General features: G+C 40.3%; 2 protein-coding genes across 2 annotated transcripts; both read left to right on the top strand.

Moving 5' to 3' along the window:
- Positions 1-1,430: 1,430 nt before the first annotated feature.
- Positions 1,431-5,037, top strand: srgn (serglycin). Its single transcript, XM_017686118.2, has 3 exons — positions 1,431-1,588; positions 2,129-2,267; positions 4,063-5,037. Exons 1-3 carry the CDS (start codon positions 1,522-1,524, stop codon positions 4,319-4,321), a joined length of 465 nt encoding a protein of 154 aa, XP_017541607.2. The 5' UTR covers positions 1,431-1,521; the 3' UTR covers positions 4,322-5,037.
- A 5,118-nt stretch (positions 5,038-10,155) lies between these two features.
- On the top strand, positions 10,156-20,670 carry vps26a (VPS26, retromer complex component A). Its single transcript, XM_037538798.1, is given in 10 exon segments — positions 10,156-10,338; positions 12,890-13,039; positions 14,075-14,150; positions 14,465-14,621; positions 14,875-15,039; positions 15,168-15,274; positions 15,476-15,544; positions 18,942-19,084; positions 19,229-19,270; positions 19,272-20,670. Coding segments are annotated over 10 exon segments (1,182 nt in total). The 5' UTR covers positions 10,156-10,314; the 3' UTR covers positions 19,521-20,670.
- Positions 20,671-22,082: the final 1,412 nt, after the last annotated feature.

Genomic DNA, 22,082 nt, shown 5'->3' with positions numbered 1-22,082 from the left:
ACTAACATAATTCTAAATACAAGGATGATTTGTAACACTTGGAGGCAAGTCCTTTGCATTCAGTGACTGCCTGAAGTCTGTGACCCATGGCTTTCACCAGTGCTTTGCCAGAACTTTGTAGGTCTTTCTGCCTTCAGTTTTTTCTTCAGTAAGTGAAAAGCATGCCCAGTTGAGTTGAAGTCAGACTGACTCTGCCTTTTAAGAACATTCCATTTCTTAACTTTACTTTCAGGATCTGCTTCTGTGATACATTTTGGGCCATTATCCATCTGTACTGTGAAGTGGTGTATTATCAGTTTTGCATTTGACTGAAGCAGGGCACAGGGCACTGGGAGGAGGGCCTGGGTTCGATTCCCCGGCCAGGCGACCAGGGTCTTCTCTGTGTGGAGTTTGCATGTTCTCCCCGTGTCTGCGTGGGTTTCCTCCGGGTTCTCTGATTTCCTCCCACAGTCCAAAGACATGCAGTCAGGCCAATTGGACATGTTACATTGCCCCTAGGTGTGAGTGACTGTCTGTGTCTATCTGTCTGCCCTGCGATGGACTGGCGACCTGTCCAGGGTGTATCCTGCCTTCCGCCCGAAAATAGGCGCCCCCAGCACCCCCCCGCGACCATTACGCAGTGCTTTTCATCTTGATCTCTTAATTGTAGACTTGTAGACTGACAATGATACGCCAACCTCCTCTAGAATGTCCTTGACTTGACTAGATATCGCAAAGGGGTTTTTCCTCACCACAGAAAGAATTCTGTGATCATCCACTTGAGTTGTCCTCTGTGGTCTTCCAGGCCTTTTGGTGTTGTTGAGCTCACCAGTGCATTCCTTCTTTTTAGCAATGCGCCAAGTGGTTGATTTGGCCGCTCTTAAGGTTTTTGCGCTATCTCTCTGATATGTTTGTTTTGTTCTATTCTGCCTAATGATGGCCCCCCTCACTTGCATGGACACCTCTTTGGACAGCATATCGACAGTTTCCATGAACAGCTACCAAATACGGCATTTGGAGTCAGCTCACATCTCACATCACATCTCTACTGCTTTATTTCAAATCCACTGTGGTGGTGTACAGAGGCAAGATTACCAAAAAAAATGTGTATATCATTATAAATGTATGTCTATGGTTATTGCAGATTTCAGTATGATTTGGCTGGACAGTTGTCGGAATTAAAGAGGTGTTTCTGTTATACTTCTGTTATAGTTATAGCCAGTTGTTTTCGGCCGGTTCCTAAAACCCAGTTTTAATCAGCAGTAGAGCGTAGATGGGGAAACGTGTGGCCTACACGCTTTCCGACACGACAGATACTGAAGCTGTTGCCAAACGTAGTGGCTTGTGGCTTGCTTGGGTTCGGCAGACCTTGACGCATGCGCAGTGGCCGGGAAGAGCGACTGGGTGAGAGAGAGAGAGAGAGAGAGAGAGAGAGAGAGAGCGAGCAAGAGCGAGAGAGAGAGAGAGAGAGAGAGAGAAGAAAAGAGAGGTTTCTCTGTCACCACGCACACTTCAGCTCAGCTCTTTGGAAAGAAAATTACGATGAGGTTTTGCTGTAGAATAGCTCTTGCCTTCCTCCTCGTATGCCTCTTCGAGGATAACGTACTGGGTACGTACTTTTCTCTTGCTTCAGTCTCATTTCTGTTGTCGACTTTTCATTTTCTATAGCCTACATACATTTTCTGTATCACAAAATACAGAGAAAGAGAGAGAAAACAGTCCAGACGGGTTAAAAAACGAAAATAAAATAACACATTAGAGCTGCCACAAGTGACTTTTTAATGTACAAATTCCTGAATACTAAGCCTAAATTATCGAATTAATAAGAGCAATTTTGTCCCTCACCCACAGTTCGGCTAGTTTACTTCAGTCCTCAGCCCAGCCGGTGTAGGGAAGTCAGCAGTGACGTTGTTTAATAAAACGGGTCTGTAGGCTGAACTGTACAGATGCTGGATTCGCTGTCTGACCAGAACCTTGTATCTGCCAAATGGTAGTAACTTTACAGAAGAATGAACGTAAATTTAAATGGAAGTTAATGTAGTGGGACTTTAATTTGGGACATCAGTGTGTATGTATGTATGATGTTTGAAGTATGGAGGGATTTCCTGACTTGCTCTCTAACCATTATTTTCTGTCTGATTGAATTTAGGAGCCCCAACCAAAGGCAGGTATATGTGGGTGAACTGCAGACCTGATGGCGATAATCCGAACTGTGTCCAAAAGCAAGGGCCTTTGATTGACCTTCCAGGGCTTAGCCAGCGACTTCCCGCTAGTGCCACAAAAGACATGTGAGTACTGTGTCATTATTCCTCTTTTTCACTCGAAACTAAGGGTTCAGAGAAGAGTTGCATCATTTTCTGACAGAAGTATGAGTTTTTGGGGGGAGCTGCTTCATGCTGTCATTTTCAGTTCTGTTATTAAAAGGCATGACTTTGTGTTTTTCCACGTAAAGCCATCAAAACATGTGCCTCAGCAGCCAAACAATTCCAGTAAGGTCTGAGTTTCACAATGAAGCAGACCTCTTTGGGTGAATGACCAGTCAGACTTGTGCGAAACATTTTTTGATGGATGAGTTTCCATCATTGCTGTCTTGAAGAAACTTTGTGATAAAAGAGGAAGAGAGGCCTCGACAGATCTTAAGAAATTGCGTTGTTTTACTATTATAGTAAGATAACTATTACTATGAAGATTGCTGTTACTATTATTACTATAAGGCCATAATATAAAGTTATCACTCCAGTGCTGAACAGGTCTATCTGGGAAAAATGTCAAATCATGATGACTCTAAATGGCCGGAAGGCGAACACAAACCATTAGACGGTTTCCTCCTCAGTATGTTCCGCACACAGACTCTGTCCGTCAGTCAGACAGTGTCTCCTAAAGAGGACTCTGAAAAAATGATTTCAGAACACTTCTTCTAAATTTTGTTGCATATATTGTCTTATCTACCTAGCACATCATGAGCCTTTTCTACTCTTGCTTCACTCATTATAGTGATGAAATTAACCACAAAGATTGTTATCTGCTTTGTTATCTTTTTCCTATGTAGTACGTCAGCATAGAACTTAGTGCCTTTTAAGGGATAAAAATAAGGGGATCAGAAAAAAAAACTGATAAAGCCATGGCCCCTTTAAAGGTATAATTGATTGCCAAAATACCTTGAACATCTATTAGAAATTCTTACCTTTTGTTTATGTAGAATATTGAAATAAATTCTTTTTAATAAACTAAAAAGAAAAGAAAGAACGTAAAAAAACAATATTAGGCAAAACAAGCAACTTATCACTGGAAATCTGTTTGCACGCATATGTGTTTATACAGATGTATATGTTTTCATTTTTGGCCAAGCGAACCGAATGTGTGCTATAGTTGATTCGTGGACATCTTGATTACATTTTCTTACATTACTATAGTTTTTCTCATGTTATGCAACGCAGTGTTGTTGGTCCTTTAACTCCGCACATATCCCAAGTCTGTGTCGCAAACACAGTAATTACAATTCACTGTACAGTTCTGTCATTTTGGAGCTATATTGTCTGAACGTGGTAGGCTAGTGCAGACATTTGACAACAACAGAGGCTTATTTGTTGTTGGTTTTGTCTGTCTGAATTGCCAACAGAGCATTATGTCATTATGTGTCTTGACTGTCCAATTGCTTTTAAAGTGATAACCTGCCTTTTTTCAGACTGTCCACTTTTTCAGTGAAGTTTTAGTAAATGGCCTGCTAAAATATTGTAGTGCATTCAAACAAAATGTTCCACATGCAACACCTTTTCCTCTTTGTGGCTTTTTAGAATACTTTCTGTTTTCCGTTTCTTGATTTTTTTTTTTTTTTCCACTACTGTCACTAACACAGTTTAAGGCACTTTTTTTTTTAAATCTGAAGCACTTAGTTCACTTTCATATTTGGTAGTTTCTGCTAGAGCACACTTGTTTGTTGGCTTCAAGTGCGTTGTTCTCTGAACAAAGCAGACAAAATGGTGGACTGGGCAAGGAACATTCCTGGCCGCTTGAAAAAAAAAAGACAGGAAGGGCGAAAGGATGTCGGTTCACTTTGGCTCTGTGCTTCTGTTTTTCCTCTAGAGTTCCAGTGGAGAGCAGTGAAGACATCCCTGAGACAGAAACAGAAGAGCAGTCTGGAGAAAGCTCTGGTGATCTGGACCCATTTGACAATGTGCCTGGGGTGGACAAGAATTGGATCGACGATGGTCCACAGGTAGAGGCGCCAGTCGTGGAGGAGGAGGCCAGTGGTGAGACTGATTACTCAAGCTACATATCTCCTGGGCAAGTGGAACCAAAGCTGACTGCAGAAGATTTGAGACAAGATAACATGATCCAGTAGAAGGCTGCCATGTGCCATGTGTTTTTTGATGTCATTCAGGTGTCAGGTCTTTTTGTAAGGACTCTCAGGATAAGAGGCCTTAAAGTCCCTATAACTGCTTTATTTCTTTTTCTGTTTGTCAGTCAATGAAATGGATGATATGAGAAGTCTAGAAACAGACTGCTCTGTGATATGTGCTGCATATTGAGCAATGCAGTGTAAAGTATTGTTATACTGCACAGCATTAATCAGGAGAGAATTATTTAGTACCCATAAATCAATTCCAGTGTGAGAAATTTAATGTGAAATTTTGAAGAATCGCCTAAATTTGTGTTGAACCATAATGTCCGGTGAAATAAAAAAAAATATTTAATATTTAAATGATCAAATAGAGAGTATTTTGGAGTGAAAACTTTTAATGGTCGATATCAGACGCAGTGCTAATATAAAAGTGGAAACAATGGAAATATAACTATGTTTATACCTTTTGTGCCGATTTAGTATTTTTATAAATGCTGTTTAATGTTTGATGTTTTGGGACCAAGTGATGTGGTGCAATTGTTATTTTAACATTTGATGATATTACAGGAATACATAATCATGTAGCTGGAATCAGTAGCCTAAATGCTGGAAATGGAACGGATCTGTAACATAATTCATTCTTGTATCTGCCTGTCATGAGGCAGCATTGTCAACTGCATTTTATTTGCCAATTAAAAGTCTTCCTTCACATCTATCATTTTTTTTCCTTTGTGTCTTGTGAACACATTGCAAACGATCATGTTTCACACTTTTCACAAACGTAACTGTGTTACGGATACACTGCAAACATATGTGAAATAACGGTGATCATCATGAAGTGTGTTCTCATTAAGGCTCTTCATCGATGACTTGTTATTTCCAGCTGCAGTTAGATCACTGATGATGATTCATTTGTCATATGACCTCTCCGGTACTCTTGGGAAAGAAATGTGCAGCGTCTTCAGACAACACATCACACTGTATACATGACTTGAACACAAACTGACTTCTCTGTGACTTCCTGTTTTCACCGAAGGGGTGTTATCACACATTCAGGCTGAGTATCTTTAGTAAGTTTCCTCTGACATCAATTTCTCATGACCTGTTTCGTGACACCCGTAGAAAATTGTGCTGTTCAGTTGATTTAACAGCAGAAAAAGACCAAAGAGGAAATGTGTCCTGGTTTGATGACAAAATGGGTAGTTTCACTCAGTGGTTTTCTATTTACTGGGTCCTGTTAAATGTCATGAAACGAGGTTTGTGTTACATTTAAACAATTCACAGAATGTATTTAAAAAATTGTGTACAGTCTTTTTATTTAAAATCTCGTACAGGCACACAGACCCTCTAGAAGGATGTAAGAAGATGTTACTGCTTGAAAATCAATCTGTGTTTAGGATGATTTAGTCTAATCTCCACGGTACTGTGAAAAAGTCTTAGGCACCTTTGGAAGTTGCTTAAAACCATTTATATGTAACTTTTACTGTATTTTTAGTTTTCCAAAAAGTACTTGATGTCTTCTGAGCTACTTAGAAGTTTTGTTTCCAGTTTTCTCCTTGATACCCCCAGCTATCACATTGATTTATTAAATTCCACACATATTGGTTGATTCAAAGCAGGTACTGAATGGTAACTACATATAATACTGGACTTCCTCGAGGAGAGATTTGAAAACGGTTTAGCAAATATATTGACGTAAGTAAAATCTCTGCTTATCAGTCTAATATTAGTGTTTTTCTGAAGAAACTTATTGCAAAATTAAATTGCCTTTTACCTGTGATTCTCTTAGGCTCCTAAAACATTTACACAGTGCAAAAGTTGGTAATATATCTGACTACATACCAGTATATCAGTCTATCTGACCATTAGTACATCTGACTACACACCAGTATATCAGTCTATCTGACCATTAGTACATCTGACTACATACCAGTATATCAGTCTATCTGACCATTAGTACATCTGACTACACACCAGTATATCAGTCTATCTGACCATTAGTACATCTGACTACACACCAGGATATCAGTATATCTGACCAGTTGTACATCTGAATACACACCAGAATATCAGTCTATCTGACCAGTTGTACATCTGACTACACACCAGGATATCAGTCTATCTGACCAGTAGTACATCTGACTACACACCAGGATATCAGTATATCTGACCAGTAGTACATCTGACTACACACCAGGATATCAGTCTATCTGACCAGTTGTACATCTGACTACACACCAGGATATCAGTCTATCTGACCGGTAGTATATCTGACTACACACCAGGATATCAGTCTATCTGACCCGTAGTATATCTGACTACACACCAGGATATCAGTCTATCTGACCAGTAGTACATCTGACTACACACCAGGATATCAGTCTATCTGACCAGTTGTACATCTGACTACACACCAGGATATCAGTCTATCTGACCAGTAGTACATCTGAATACACACCAGGATATCAGTATATCTGACCAGTAGTACATGACTACACACCAGGATATCTGACCAGTAGTACATCTGACTACACACCAGTATATCAGTATATCTGACTGGTAGTATATCTGACTACACACCAGGATATCAGTCTATCTGACCAGTAGTACATCTGACTACACACCAGGATATCAGTCTATCTGACCAGTAGTACATCTGACTACACACCAGGATATCAGTCTATCTGACCAGTTGTACATCTGACTACACACCAGGATATCAGTCTATCTGACCAGTAGTACATCTGACTACACACCAGGATATCTGACCAGTAGTACATCTAACTACACACCAGGATATCAGTCTATCTGACCAGTAGTACATCTGACTACACACCAGGATATCAGTCTATCTGACCAGTAGTACATCTGAATACACACCAGGATATCAGTCTATCTGACTAGTTGTACATCTGACTACACACCAGGATATCAGTCTATCCGACCAGGAGTACATCTGAATACACACCAGGATATCAGTCTATCTGACTAGTTGTACATCTGACTACACACCAGGATATCAGTCTATCCGACCAGTAGTACATCTGACTACACACCAGGATATCAGTCTATCTGACCAGTAGTACATCTGACTACACACCAGGATATCAGTCTATCCGACCAGTAGTACATCTGACTACACACCAGGATATCAGTCTATCTGACCAGTAGTACATCTGACTAAACACCAGGATATCTGACCAGTAGTACATCTGACTACACACCAGGATATCAGTCTATCTGACCAGTAGTACATCTGACTACACACCAGGATATCAGTCTATCTGACCGGTAGTATATCTGACTACACACCAGGATATCAGTCTATCTGACCAGTTGTACATCTGACTACACACCAGGATATCAGTCTATCTGACCAGTAGTACATCTGACTACACACCAGGATATCAGTCTATCTGACCAGTAGTACATGACTACACACCAGGATATCAGTATATCTGACTGGTAGTATATCTGACTACACACCAGGATATCAGTCTATCTGACCAGTTGTACATCTGACTACACACCAGGATATCAGTCTATCTGACCAGTAGTACATCTGACTACACACCAGGATATCAGTCTATCTGACCAGTTGTACATCTGACTACACACCAGGATATCAGTCTATCTGACCAGTAGTACATCTGACTACACACCAGGATATCAGTCTATCTGACCAGTTGTACATCTGACTACACACCAGGATATCAGTCTATCTGACCAGTAGTACATCTGAATACACACCAGGATATCAGTATATCTGACCAGTAGTACATCTGACTACACACCAGGTTATCAGTATATCTGACCGGTAGTATATCTGACTACACACCAGGATATCAGTCTATCCGACCAGTAGTACATCTGACTACACACCAGGATATCAGTCTATCTGACCAGTAGTACATCTGACTACACACCAGGATATCAGTCTATCTGAGCAGTAGTACATCTGAATACACACCAGGATATCAGTCTATCTGACTAGTTGTACATCTGACTACACACCAGGATATCAGTCTATCTGACCAGTAGTACATCTGACTACACACCAGGATATCAGTCTATCTGACCAGTAGTACATCTGACTACACACCAGGATATCAGTCTATCTGACCAGGAGTACATCTGACTACACACCAGGATATCAGTCTATCTGACCAGTAGTACATCTGAATACACACCAGGATATCAGTCTATCTGACTAGTTGTACATCTGACTACACACCAGGATATCAGTCTATCTGACCAGTAGTACATCTGACTACACACCAGGATATCAGTCTATCTGACTAGTTGTACATCTGACTACACACCAGGATATCAGTCTATCTGACCAGTAGTACATCTGACTACACACCAGGATATCAGTCTATCTGACCAGTAGTACATCTGACTACACACCAGGATATCAGTCTATCCGACCAGTAGTACATCTGACTACACACCAGGATATCAGTCTATCTGACCAGTAGTACATCTGACTAAACACCAGGATATCAGTCTATCTGACCAGTAGTACATCTGACTAAACACCAGGATATCTGACCAGTAGTACATCTGACTACACACCAGGATATCAGTCTATCTGAGCAGTAGTACATCTGACTACACACCAGGATATCGGTCTATCTGACCAGTAGTACATCTGACTACACACCAGGATATCTGACCAGTAGTACATCTGACTACACACCACATTTTGCCTACTTTTGCTAGTTTGATCTGAGGTCATATAACCACAGCATGCTCTTCTGAGCTACTCTAGTGAAAAGAGGATATGTACAGAGCCCCTAAGGGCTGTGGTTAAAAAGATCGACAATAGCATTGCATTCCAACGCAATAACTTTGCATTTCCTTGCAAACACAATGGATTTTGCAAGGGAATACAAAACCATTGCAAGTGAACACAATGCTGTTAATTTTCTTTTTCCACAATGGTACTTCAGGAGCTCAGCAGACAAGTGCCATCTATTAGCAACAGGTAATGGATCATAGCAGTGACGTTACAGGCACAACTTTTCTATGAGACTGTAAAAACTTAATATATTTGGATCCATGATTGAGATTTATACACCTAGCTGCTTTGAGGATGCATTAGCCAGTCTGGGCTATTTTTTATTATATATAAGCATGATTAGCATGGGAAAAGGCCAAAAGGAAGTCAGTCAGCAACGCTTATAAAACAGATCTATAGTAAATCTACATGCATTTCAATAGGATTCTAGATATACTCTTAATGTGAATTGCTGTTACTGTAGTTCACTAAGGATTCCACACAAATACGATAGAGTAACTGTAAGAGGTGAATAGTATACGGACGGTGAATTTGTGTAGTTTATGGATTACTATAGAAGTATCAGACTGGACTGTAGACATTCAGCAGTTTCTTACAGTGTGATATTAACTTAACTAGTTGTGTTTGGCCGAACGTTCATTCCCGACTTTTGTTTTGAAAAATTCCATATCCACTCCTAATGTTTTCAAGTTCACAGGAGAGAGAGAGAGAGAGAGAGAGAGAGAGAGAGAGAGAGAGAGAGAGAGAGAGAGAGAGAGAGAGAGAGAGAGAGAGACACAGAGCTAGAGAGAGAGAGAGCGAGCTAGAGAGAGCTTGAGAGAGAGAGAGAGAGAGAGAGAGACACAGAGCTAGAGAGAGAGAGAGAGAGCTAGAGAGAGCTAGAGAGAGAGAGAGAGAGAGAGAGAGACAGAGAGAGCTAGAGAGAGAGAGAGAGTGTGTTGCTGTTGGTCCAAGCACGGAGCTGTCGCTGGGACTGTACGACGTTAAGCCGAAAACCTGCTGAAATGGTGCGTTTATTGGGGAAAGTGCACTGACCGCACTGCATGCATGTACACACTGTAATGTATTTTACTGAGAGCAGCAGTTAGTCAGCAGCAAGACAGAAAACCCGCTCTGCTCCCTCATCGCCCAAACCGTGGAGGAAAAGTGGCCAAAACAAGGCCGGGCAGGAAAGTAGAGACCGATTTGAATGGGTGTGGATCCGTGTGCTAATGTTAGTTAACGCTACTCGGTGATAAATTCTCACTTCATCCCTTAAATCCAGTGCAACTGCTTGTCTTGTGCGAAAACCCGATATTAGCGACTGGCAAGTTATGGACTCGTTTCGGCGTGTTCGCTTAGACGCTAAACAGATTTTAGCCACCCGTTAACCTAAATGTGAGGTGCGTGTTAATAAGAGCGTTAACGTACTAACTATGCTACCGAATTACACATTTCAGAATTATTGCTTGATTTTATTCATTTTTTAAACGGTACTCATCAGGCGAGTGCCCCGGTGCACTCCATAGGTAACGTTAACTTAGCTGTGGCAGCAAGGTTAACTTAGCTTAGCTTAGCTAGCAAAGTTAGCGCGATAGCTAAAGCTAACGCTGCTTTAAGTCTTGCTGTGCAATTTAACGAAATTTTTAAATACGTCTTAACATAAATACACTCGCAACGCACATTTCGTTCTCCTGGAAAGGCGTAAAACTGGACAGAAACAAATTTGCCTGACGTTCGCGGTCTGAGGGGACAGTTACAGTAATCATAATAAAAGCCGTTCCGCGGGGATCCGAGGCAGAGATATAAAAACTGTTCTGTGGGGATCCGAGGCAGAGATATAAAACTGTTCTGTGAGGATCCGAGGCAGAGATATAAAACTGTTATGTGGGGATCCGAGGCAGAGATATAAAAGCTGTTCTGTGGGGATCTGAGGCAGATATATAAAAGCTGTTCTGTGGGGATCCGAGGCAGAGATATAAAAACTGTTCTGTGGGGATCCGAGGCAGAGATATAAAAACTGTTCCGTGGGGATCCGAGGCAGAGATATAAAAACTGTTCCGTGGGGATCCGAGGCAGAGATATAAAAACTGTTCCGTGGGGATCCGAGGCAGAGATATAAAAACTGTTCCGTGGGGATCCGAGGCAGAGATATAAAAACTGTTCCGTGGGGATCCGAGGCAGAGATATAAAAACTGTTCCGTGGGGATCCGAGGCAGAGATATAAAAACTGTTCCGTGGGGATCCGAGGCAGAGATATAGAACTGTTCTGCGCGGATCCGAGGCAGAGATATAAAAACTGTTCTGTGGGGATCCGAGGCAGAGATATAAAAACTTCTGTGGGGATCCGAGGCAGAGATATAAAACTGTTCTGTGGGGATCCAAGGCAGAGATATAAAAACTGTTCTGCGGGGATCCGAGGCAGAGATATAAAACTGTTCCGTGGGGATCCGAGGCAGAGATATAAAACTGTTCCGTGGGGGTCCGAGGCAGAGATATAAAACTGTTCCGTGGGGATCCGAGGCAGAGATATAAAAACTGTTCCGTGGGGATCCGAGGCAGAGATATAAAAACTGTTCCGTGGGGATCCGAGGCAGAGATATAAAAACTGTTCCGTGGGGATCCGAGGCAGAGATATAAAAACTGTTCCGTGGGGATCCGAGGCAGAGATATAAAAACTGTTCCGTGGGGATCCGAGGCAGAGATATAAAAACTGTTCCGTGGGGATCCGAGGCAGAGATATAAAATTGTTCCGTGGGGATCCAAGGCAGAGATATAAAAACTGTTCCGTGGGGATCCGAGGCAGAGATATAAAAACTGTTCTGTGGGGATCCGAGGCAGAGATATAAAAACTGTTCTGTGGGGATCCGAGGCAGAGATGTAAAACGTGTTCCGCGGGGATCCGAGGCAGAGATATAAAAGCTGTCTCTCTGGGATGCTTGCTGAGTTACCTTGCTGTGATACGTGAGAGGTTTCAGCTCTAACAGCTAAACAAATGAAAATTTAAGGATGTATATGTTGTATTATTGAATTTGGATTATAAAGAGGAATTTCAAATTTCTCACCATAATTAATTGGTTGAGATGTGAATAAAGTCTTGGTCTGATGTGAAATGGTACATTGAAGAGAAACGTGTAAACTCAGGTTTCTTTACAGAGGTGGTGGTGATGGGAACCAGTGCACCTACACGTGTCTTCAGAGTTTATATGTGTAACGTTGATGATGGTAAATCCCTGGCATGTACCTTTCTGCCGGGAATGGATATAAAAATGTTTTTAGGCCAAAAGTTTGTCTCAAAACTATTGTAAAACAATGTTTCAGGCATACTAGAGAAGCAGACCGCCATAAACATTGTCATAACCGTTTCATGCACACACATTCTGTGAGGCTAGAGACATTAAACACTTCAGAGGTCCAGTTCCTCTACGATTGAGCATTTCATATCAGACCGGTCTGAATGACATACATCATTTTAACTATTCACAAATTTTGAGAAATCAGTGGAATCCCCCTTTTTAATATGTTCAGATGTTATAGAGGGATTCCTGTATATGTGAAAACTGAATCAAAGTGGCTTGGCATGTAACGTGTATCTAGATACAGATGCATTTTACGTGTCCCCTTGCCTTTTTAGCCCAGTGACGCCATGTGAAAATGGAATAATATGTGCATTTAAAGCAACCTGACCTTTAAGTGGTCTCTTTTTTTATGCAAGCATTGCATTGCAAACATTTTCTTCTCTGTCATGCAGGTGTGGGTTTTAACCTCTAACTTGACTATTTCAGAGTTTCCTTGGTGGTTTGTTTGGTCCTATCTGTGAAATTGATGTCATACTAAATGATGCTGAGAGCAGAAAAACAGCAGAGTTGAAGACAGAAGATGGGAAAGTGGAGAAACATTACTTGTTTTATGATGGGGAGTCTGTTTCCGGAAAGGTAAGCTTAGAGAAAAGGGTACAGATCCGTAGTTGGTGGTCTGTAAATAAATGTTTTACAGGGAAATTTGGTGAGTGCTTGTGGCACATATTAAGGTTTATGAGTCTTGCATCATTAGCCCAACAGAATACCTATTTGAAAATTCACTGAAATGTGGAAGGAAGTTTGTAATTTCAGTTTAATTAGTGCAATGATATTGTGTGCATCACATGTTTAGTTAATTAAATTCAATTCAACTTTATTGTCATTATACAATACAGGGTAGTACAGTATAACGAAACACTATCTGGCTACTTTTCCAGTGCAGTAATAAAAGATGCATAGTAAACAGTGCAAAGACAAAGACAGTAAAAGACAGACATGTGCATGGTCAGTAGGTACAGGCGTCGAACATAGACAAGATGTGCATAGGCAAGTGTTATAGGTGTACTGGACGTATAGACAGTTAGTGCATAGTCAGATATTCAAGTGTATCAGGTATATAGACAGAAATGTGCTGGTGAACTGCAGTACAGTAAATGCAGAAATACTATTGGTAAAAAAGATGTAAACAGTGATCTGTATATAAAGTGTACAGAGTAGCAGCTTAATGTTCAGGTAACATCTTAAATAAACAGTAACAGTATAAATATATAAATATACTAGAAATAAGGCTCAGTCAGAGAAGTGCACAGCATACAGTCCTCTGAGCTGGTGGAGCTCAGTGTGTAGTGTGCTGGGTGATCAGGCTGATCATTAACAGACTGTAGTGTTGTTGTTAAGCTCAGGTCGATGCTGCCGGTGTGACCAGTTTGCGGTTTACCTTTGCCTTTATAGCAAAAATATAATTATTGTAGTAGTGCAACGGAACTAATACAAAAGGTGTTTGTGGGTGAAGCTTACTCCCACATGGTGCTTTAGCAGATCAAGAAAGAAACGACAGAAACTGTTGATTTGATGAGGATGAGGGCAGACAAACATATTAAGCATCTGTTGTCCTTGATAAAGCCAGCTGTTTTTGTAACAGACTCATTACCATTTCCATTTCCCCCCAAGGTAAATCTCAATGTAAAACAGACCGGCAAGCGGCTTGAACATCAGGGAATTCGGATAGAGTTTGTTGGACAGATTGGTGAGTCATTTAAACACAGTGTCATGGAGTGGAGACTAGAATAAAAATGAAAAGCAGCAGTAACTGCTGCACTGCTGAATGTCTCTGTCCATTGAATAGTGCCACACACTTCAGCCTTGAAATGCGGAAGGCTTAGGAAAGCATGTGGTCGTCACATGGACAGAACACTACTCACTCTGCATGAAACCAGCAGCCAGTTCAAAATAACTGCAGTGACAGTCTGCTTAGTCAGTTCTCTATGATATAGTATGTCAAAGAAATTGCACAATTATTTGTGTGTTTTGTTTTTTTGTTGTTGTTATTTTGTCATCCAGAACTTTTCAGTGATAAAAGCAACACACATGAGTTTGTGAACCTGGTGAAGGAGCTTGCTCTTCCTGGAGAGCTGACCCAAAATCGCAGCTATGACTTTGAATTCATGCAAGTGGAGAAGCCGTATGAGTCCTATGTAGGAGCTAATGTGCGATTGAGGTTGGTCTTATTCTTATTACACCAACGCTTTGTAAAAAGGCTGAACGTTAAAGTAGTAATGATGGTTTTAGCCACTTAAAATTTTTTTTTAAGTTTAAACAATATCATAGAATTTGCCCTTTTCTCTAAGCCATGCTTATGTTGGGCTGTTCATGAGCACTCAATTAGAAATCTTTTCTTTTTCTCAATGTACTGTTGTAAAGCTAGTTTGAATCCCGAGACATTTTAATGTGGTTCTTTTGATACCTGGCAGGTATTTCCTCAAGGTAACAATAGTGAGGAGGCTGTCTGATTTGGTGAAAGAGTATGACATCATTGTCCATCAGCTTGCTACCTACCCTGATGTCAACAATTCCATCAAGATGGAAGTGGGCATTGAAGACTGCCTACATATAGAGTTTGAGTACAACAAATCCAAGTAAGTGGATGTATCTGTCCGAGATTTTTAGCGATTGTATTACTACAGTTTGAAGAACTATGTTAATTGCACCATTTCAGCATTGCTTATTTCGATCTAACATAAGCTTTCTTTTTTTCCCCCCACAGATACCACCTTAAAGATGTAATTGTGGGTAAAATCTACTTTCTGCTGGTTCGAATCAAAATCCAACATATGGAGCTTCAATTGATCAAAAAAGAAATGACAGGAATTGGTAAGATCATGAACCGTTAGTTTGAAGGCTTCAGGAAATAGATTCTAAAAGTGCAGTACTCTTGTGGGAAGATGGTAGTTAAACGACACCACAAAGTTAATTGTTTTTTTTTTTTGTTGTTGTTCTTTAAGGTAATCTCAGCAATTACTTCTGTTAATGGAGTGAAATTCCGTAATAAGTCATATAACATTCCTTTGACAGGGCCGAGTACAACCACGGAGACGGAAACTGTGGCCAAGTATGAGATTATGGACGGAGCACCAGTGAAAGGTAGGCCTGGATTCATGCTATTTGAAACATTCTTCTGTAACTGTAAACAGTATTTTAAAGGCAGTGACTGTTTTGATGCCTACAAAACATTCCAAAAAAGTTGGGACAGGAGCATGTTTCCCACTGTGTTACATCACCTTTCCTTTTAACAGCACTGTTTATTGACAGTGGTTAGTCAAAGCACTTCCAAGGCCATGGAGGGATATCAGTCACAGATACATGCTGCTTTTTAAATGGGGTTTTTGAGGGATCGAACGTCGCAGGCATTCTGTGGTGGTTTTCGGTCTTGCCCTTTATGCACAGACAAGTACGAAGCAAACTAAGCTAAGATCAGGACATAAAGGAGGACGCAAATACATTACTTGAAATAAAGCCTTTAAAAAAAAACGCTGTATTTGTGGAAACCATCAAAAACTCTCAGCACGGAAACAGTGACCCAGGACACAACAGCATTAGCCACAAAGAAAAACATTTCAACAACACTGCTCTTGCGGTCACTCACACGGGAAATGCTCTGGCCACCAGGGGACGGTGGTGGTGTTACATCTCACTTTTGATGGTGAAACTAGTGACTAGAGAGTTCCACCAAGAGAATACATGCCTGAAAAAGGCAAATTTCCTCCCTAAAACATTCATCTGTTTAACCATGAAATGCAAACTGGCTGAACCTATAATGGTATAATATAAATGTGTTACATTGAGTTAACTCACTGTTTTAAAGTTGCCAGATTGGTGACTTTTTTTTCTTTTTTTTTTAAGTTAAAACTCTGAATTAATTTGTACATTGTACATAAACAGTCACTCATTAGAAAACCAGCCTGACCCAAGCTGTACCTGCTACAATGTTTATGCAATATTTTATAAGGCCATCAAACTGCAGACCTCTAACATTGTTGATCAGTAGCAACAAGTAAATTAACCAGTTTTATTCAACCAAAATAAATACTTTGATTTGAAGAACTGTTGATTCAGAGTAGTTTGAGTTGTTAAACTTTTTTGCTTGCTCGTTACCACATGAAGCAATTTTTCAGGTTGAACTGACAAACCACTGTTTACAGAGTACCCAGGCGCTTTGGTTTACCTTCAAAAACATAGTCATTTTTGGTTTTAAGCGAGAAGAATCTTACTGAATGACTGGTTTCTAAAACATGAAAACTGCTGATGAAATGTTTCTGTGTTAGCATTTGAGACGTATTTCAAAGGAGATGTGTAGAGGAGATGGTTCATGAGAGTATCACCGAGGAAAACTCTCATTTGTTTATAAGACCCAATTAACATTGCTATATTGCTGCATGTTTTTTTGAAGTGTTTCCTTCTGTCCAGGAGGAGTTTCCATGTGTAGCAATATTAAGACCTCTTGCCCCCAAAATAAAGTTAATGCAAAATAATTATTGAAAACTTTATTCACTTAAATATTCACTGTTAAACTTTGAAAAGTATCATTTAATAATGCAAATGGATGGTTTTACAGATACAGTTGCTTGTTCACCCCAGCAGACTAATAAAATGTCTTCCATACTGAAGCATCATACACACCTTTTATATTTCAGTGTAAAAAACTCTGTCCCAGTGTAGCACAAGCACTTTTTCTCCTGTATCCCAAACACTCCCCTACTACCCCTTCACTGAATACAATCATATATACATGTGTGTGTGTGTGTGTGTGTGTGTGTGTGTGTGTGTGTGTGTGTGTGTGTATATATATATATATAAAATTATATAATGTGTGTGTGTGTGTGTGTGTATAATTTCCACATGTGACAAGTATGATTTAATTAATCATTCAGTCAGTGTTTTTATTTATTTTATTTTCATTTATCTTATTTATTTAAGGAGTAAATTCATACAAAAAGTTATTATATCTGTCTGGCAGTTGACAAGCATCAGCATTGCATATGTTTTCAGAAAATCTGTCCTTTTAGAGTACATCATGCAACACATCTAAGAAGATCCATTAACAGTGTTGACTGCACGACATCCTCTTCACCAACAGAGGTCTTCCTTGTGCGCTGTGAATAAAGCTTCAAGGAGCAAACCGATTTTCAACACAATAGCTGCGTCCAATACTACGCATTTCCAATGGTTGTGGACTATTTTTGGCATACCATTTAATATGGCAGTATTTTGTTTTGGTTTAGAACAGTTCAAAACTTCAGAAAGCCTTGCTTCTCCCTTAATGTACTTGTGTTCTCAGCTTTTGTTTGCCTAAAATCTTTGCAGTTGCTCACTCAGGAGCATTAAACTTTTTTGCGTTTTTGCCAGTGTGGTGAGCCTTGCCCCATCCTTGCTCACAAATGTCATGGCATTGCAATTCCTAAATGCTCCATTTATAGCCAGGCAAGATTGCATCACCTGTATAAGATGATGCAATCAAAAATAAATATAAATGACCTGTTTAAGATGGAAATGAAGTTTATAAGATAAAACTTTCATTTTTTTTTTCTTTGCACTGCCTTTGTTCAAATATAGGTCAAAGCAGATTTATACATCACTGCTTTCTGTTTTCTGTTTATTTGCTTTTTACTTGCTGTCCAAACTTTTTGGAATTGAGTTTGTGTGTACACTTATGATAATGGATAGGAAGCACAAATAAGGATATTAACACTGATGTGGGTCCTTATTCCATTTTTAGAAGATCTCTCTGGGGGGGGTTTATATGGTTGTTCCTAAGAGACTGTAGATGGCAGTATTTGTTCTGCTGATAATATCAGTAGCAGTGTCATTGGTGGAGATAAATGGGCCAGTTCCAGTGTCAAATGTGTGTCCACAGGCAAAGTTGTAGGCTGTGGCTTGGACTTCAGCTAATAGTTTTGTCTTTTTTCTCGAGCAAGTTTCTACTTTGTTGGACCGAAATAGTAGTGTTTTTTTTTTTTTTTTTTTTTTTTTTTGAGATTTCTTTAGCTGTCTGGTACTAGAGATGGGCAATATAATCTTGTCTTGTTTAATTAGATCCAGTAAAGCACTTGGTATGAAATGTTGAATTAAAATCATTGCACCCAGTTTTTTAAAATGTGGCACTACTGGTGCATTGTGTTTGTGTGCCAAAATATCACGATTTGTATTGTGTATTGTGAAAATGTCTGTTAATATCATGATATATTTTGCCCCCCCGGTGGTCTTTGGGGTACGAGGAATTTTATTTGTGGTTACTTAGCTTATCGGCACGTTATGTCACGTTTGCAATTTCTCTGGCTAAGGCATCAGTAGTAGACTCTTGAAAGGAAATCCAAAGCTTGCTCTCTTTGGGATTGTGACTGCAATTGAATGCTCACAAATACCATCATTTGGTTAAATAACCTTCAAGATGACTGTATTGAAAATTATTTAGAGTTATAGCTGACAACTGAGGAACAAAATAAATGTTCAAGTAAAAGTAAATGCGTTGTCTTCTTGCTAGGCGAGTCCATCCCTATACGCCTCTTCCTCGCTGGCTACGACCTCACAGCTACAATGAGAGATGTAAACAAGAAGTTCTCTGTGAGGTACTTCTTAAATCTAGTGTTGGTAGATGAAGAGGATAGGAGATACTTCAAACAGCAGGTACAGTACAATTAATAAAATATCTCTGACATCCATTTATATGACACTATGTAAGCAGTGCACTGAACAGCATCGTTAAGATCCCTGAAATATACGTTTTGAAAGTTGCGTTTAAATGCATTAACATTTTTTTTCCTATTCCAGGAGATTGTTTTGTGGCGAAAAGCTCCTGAGAAATTGCGAAAACGCAACTTCCACCAGCGCTACGAGTCCCCAGAGCCACGGCCAAGCCTCTCTGCTGAGCAGCCCGAAATGTGAGGTGGGGGCGCAGGAACAGTCAGCCAGGGACACATTTCTCCAGTGGAAAATCACAGGAGAGGAGAGCAATTCCCACCAAACATTCACGCCGCCACTCTTCACAACTCGCGGTTATGGGCTGTGTCTTTGCCTGCCTTCGCTGTGTCCACTCCACCGTCCACAGCAAGCAAATTGTTAGCATTCGAGGACTTCGTAAACACTATAGAAAGCACTGGAACAGAAGCTACTATGTAAATCATACAGTACAGTTTGGGGCTTGCACCCTTCTCTAGATGAAGATTTTTTTTTTAAAGCACTTGCTAGTTTTCCTGAAGATCCAGATAGATAAATGGCATCCAGGATTTAAAAAATACACTTCACTTCAGAGAGCGTTCTAGTGCATGCTGGCTGGTTGGATTGAATATTTGGTCATTAACAGCTAATGTTGGCATCGGGGCCAGCCTTAAAGGTCAAGAAATGAAATATGTTCTGTGTGTACCCAGGCCAGAGTGCCATACTGTTTTTGAAATCACTTTAAGATGTAAAAGATTTCTATTTAACCTAATCTTTAGGTCTTTATTGCATTAGATAAGTTCTCATTGTAAGTACATTTTGGACAAAAAGATTATATATATATATATTAACAAGACATTCAATGTTTTTGCATGAGGCTTTGGATTTGAAGCTTTCCAAAATAAAATGATGTTTGTTTTAGGACGGTTATATGTGAGCGACTTGCAATACTTTCAGCCGATGGATTTAGCCGATTACGGAATGGCTCACTACAATATTCTTATTTTTGTTGTCTTAACCTGTTGAGATGACTCTAAATCTTGCAGCAGAGCTTAACGTAGGCTGCACTGCTATCACTTTTAGAGTAGTTACTTCTTTCTGTTTCTGAGTACCATATGCAGGCATTTCTTCTTGTTTAAATGTGTAAGTGCCCATAAGGTTATGATGAACTACGCAAGATGTATCCCTTGCATGACAGCCTGGTTAAAATGGCTCTGGTACACAAAGCGTTCCTGTCAATTTTCATGTTGCTAATGTACATAGAGTTCTCTATAGGATGGTGAGAAACTACATTCCTTTGGATGTTGAATTACCAGCATATAGCTATTTGCGGTTATGGTATGAACAATGTTAACCTTTGTAAATCCAGAACACTACTACAGGAATGGCCTTTGTCCAGCCATGTGTGCTGTCACTGTAATGCATTGGGAATATTTAAAACATGGATGTGCAGCCATGTACAATGAGTTGTTTGTGGACTCTGGAGAAAAAAAATGTACATATCCAGCCTCAACCTGTTTATCTGTCAAATAAAAATGCAAGTTTATACTGGTAAATGCATCTGCATTTGACTTTAAATATGGTTTAATGTGACTTTGCCTTCTTCTTTGGGCAGTTATATAGAATTATTCAGACTGCAGTTAAAGGTGCAGTGTGTAGAGGGAATACATGTGTGTGAATGAGAGGGAGGCAGGTGGAAAGGTGAAGATGCAAGGAGTAGAGGTTGTGAAGGTGGATGACTTCAAATATCTTGGGTCAACCATCCAGAGCAATGGACAGTGTAGAAAAGAGGTGATGGAGTGGGTGGAGACGGGTATCAGGGCTGATGTGTGACAGAAGGATAGCAGCAAGAGTGAAAGGGAAGGTTTACAAGACAGTAGTGCGTCCTGCTATGATGTCTGGTTTGGAGACTGTGGCTCTGTCTAAAAGACAGGAGGATGAGCTGGAGGTGGCGGAGATGAAGATGCTGAGATTTTCATTGGGAGTGACCAGGATGGACAAGATTAGAAATGAGCAGATCAGAGGGACGGTGAAGGTGGAGCAGTTTGGAGAGAGGCCAGGTTGAGATGGTTTGGACATGTGTTGAGGAGCAATAGTGGATATTTTGGGCAAAGAATGTTGGAGATGGAGCTGCTGGGTAGAAGGAGAAGAGGTAGACCTCAGAGAAGGTTTATGGATGTAGTCAAGGTGGACATGGAGATGGTTGGTGTAAAAGTAGAGGAGGCAGTGGATAGGGCAGGATGGAGGCAGGTGATGACCGAAAGAAGAAGAAGAAGCAGTTAAAGGTGCAGTGTGTAAGATCGGCTGTTGGCGGTTTCATTTTCCTTTTCCTTCTGCTTGTTTTTGCCTCTTTGAATTTGAGGATTCACACTCCCTTGTGTTTTTTTTCTTGCGCTAATGCAACAAAATTTGGGTTCTCAAACATCATGACCCAAAGTGATTAGCCAGCGCTGGCAGCAATCACTAATTCTTCTTTCTACATCTTCCAAATGGTGCTATATAGTGCCACCAAATTCAAACCGGCACTCCAATATAAAAGTACGGAAGGCACTTTATAGAGCCAGTGTTTGTCTGTTCTGGGCTGCTGTATAAACATGGCAGCACAGCATGGCATCCACTTTTGGAAAAGGGCCCTCTCCTTATTCACGTGTGAAGGGCTCATTCTAAGCTAATGAAAACGCAACAGTTCATAGTTACAGGTGATTATGAAAACATGGTTCTGTATGCTATATTCCATTTCTGCTAATAGATCCCCTGAAATCTTATGCACTACAAAGTTAATTTGATGTAAAAAGTAAGTGCATTGTCCATTTGATCAGGTCCTCATTGTGGTTTTTTGGGTTTGGGGGGCCCTCATATACACTTACTTGGCACTTTACTAGAACACCTGTACAGCTGCTCATTCCTGCAGTTATCTGATCAGCCAATCGTCTGGCAGCAGAACATAAAATCATGCAGATACGAGACA

The sequence above is a fragment of the Pygocentrus nattereri genome, chromosome 5 (genome assembly GCF_015220715.1).
Source record: "Pygocentrus nattereri isolate fPygNat1 chromosome 5, fPygNat1.pri, whole genome shotgun sequence".
In the NCBI taxonomy this organism is placed as follows: domain Eukaryota; kingdom Metazoa; phylum Chordata; class Actinopteri; order Characiformes; family Serrasalmidae; genus Pygocentrus; species Pygocentrus nattereri.
The sequence above is the reverse complement of the archived record's forward strand: the minus strand, read 5'-3'. Positions and strand labels throughout refer to the sequence as shown.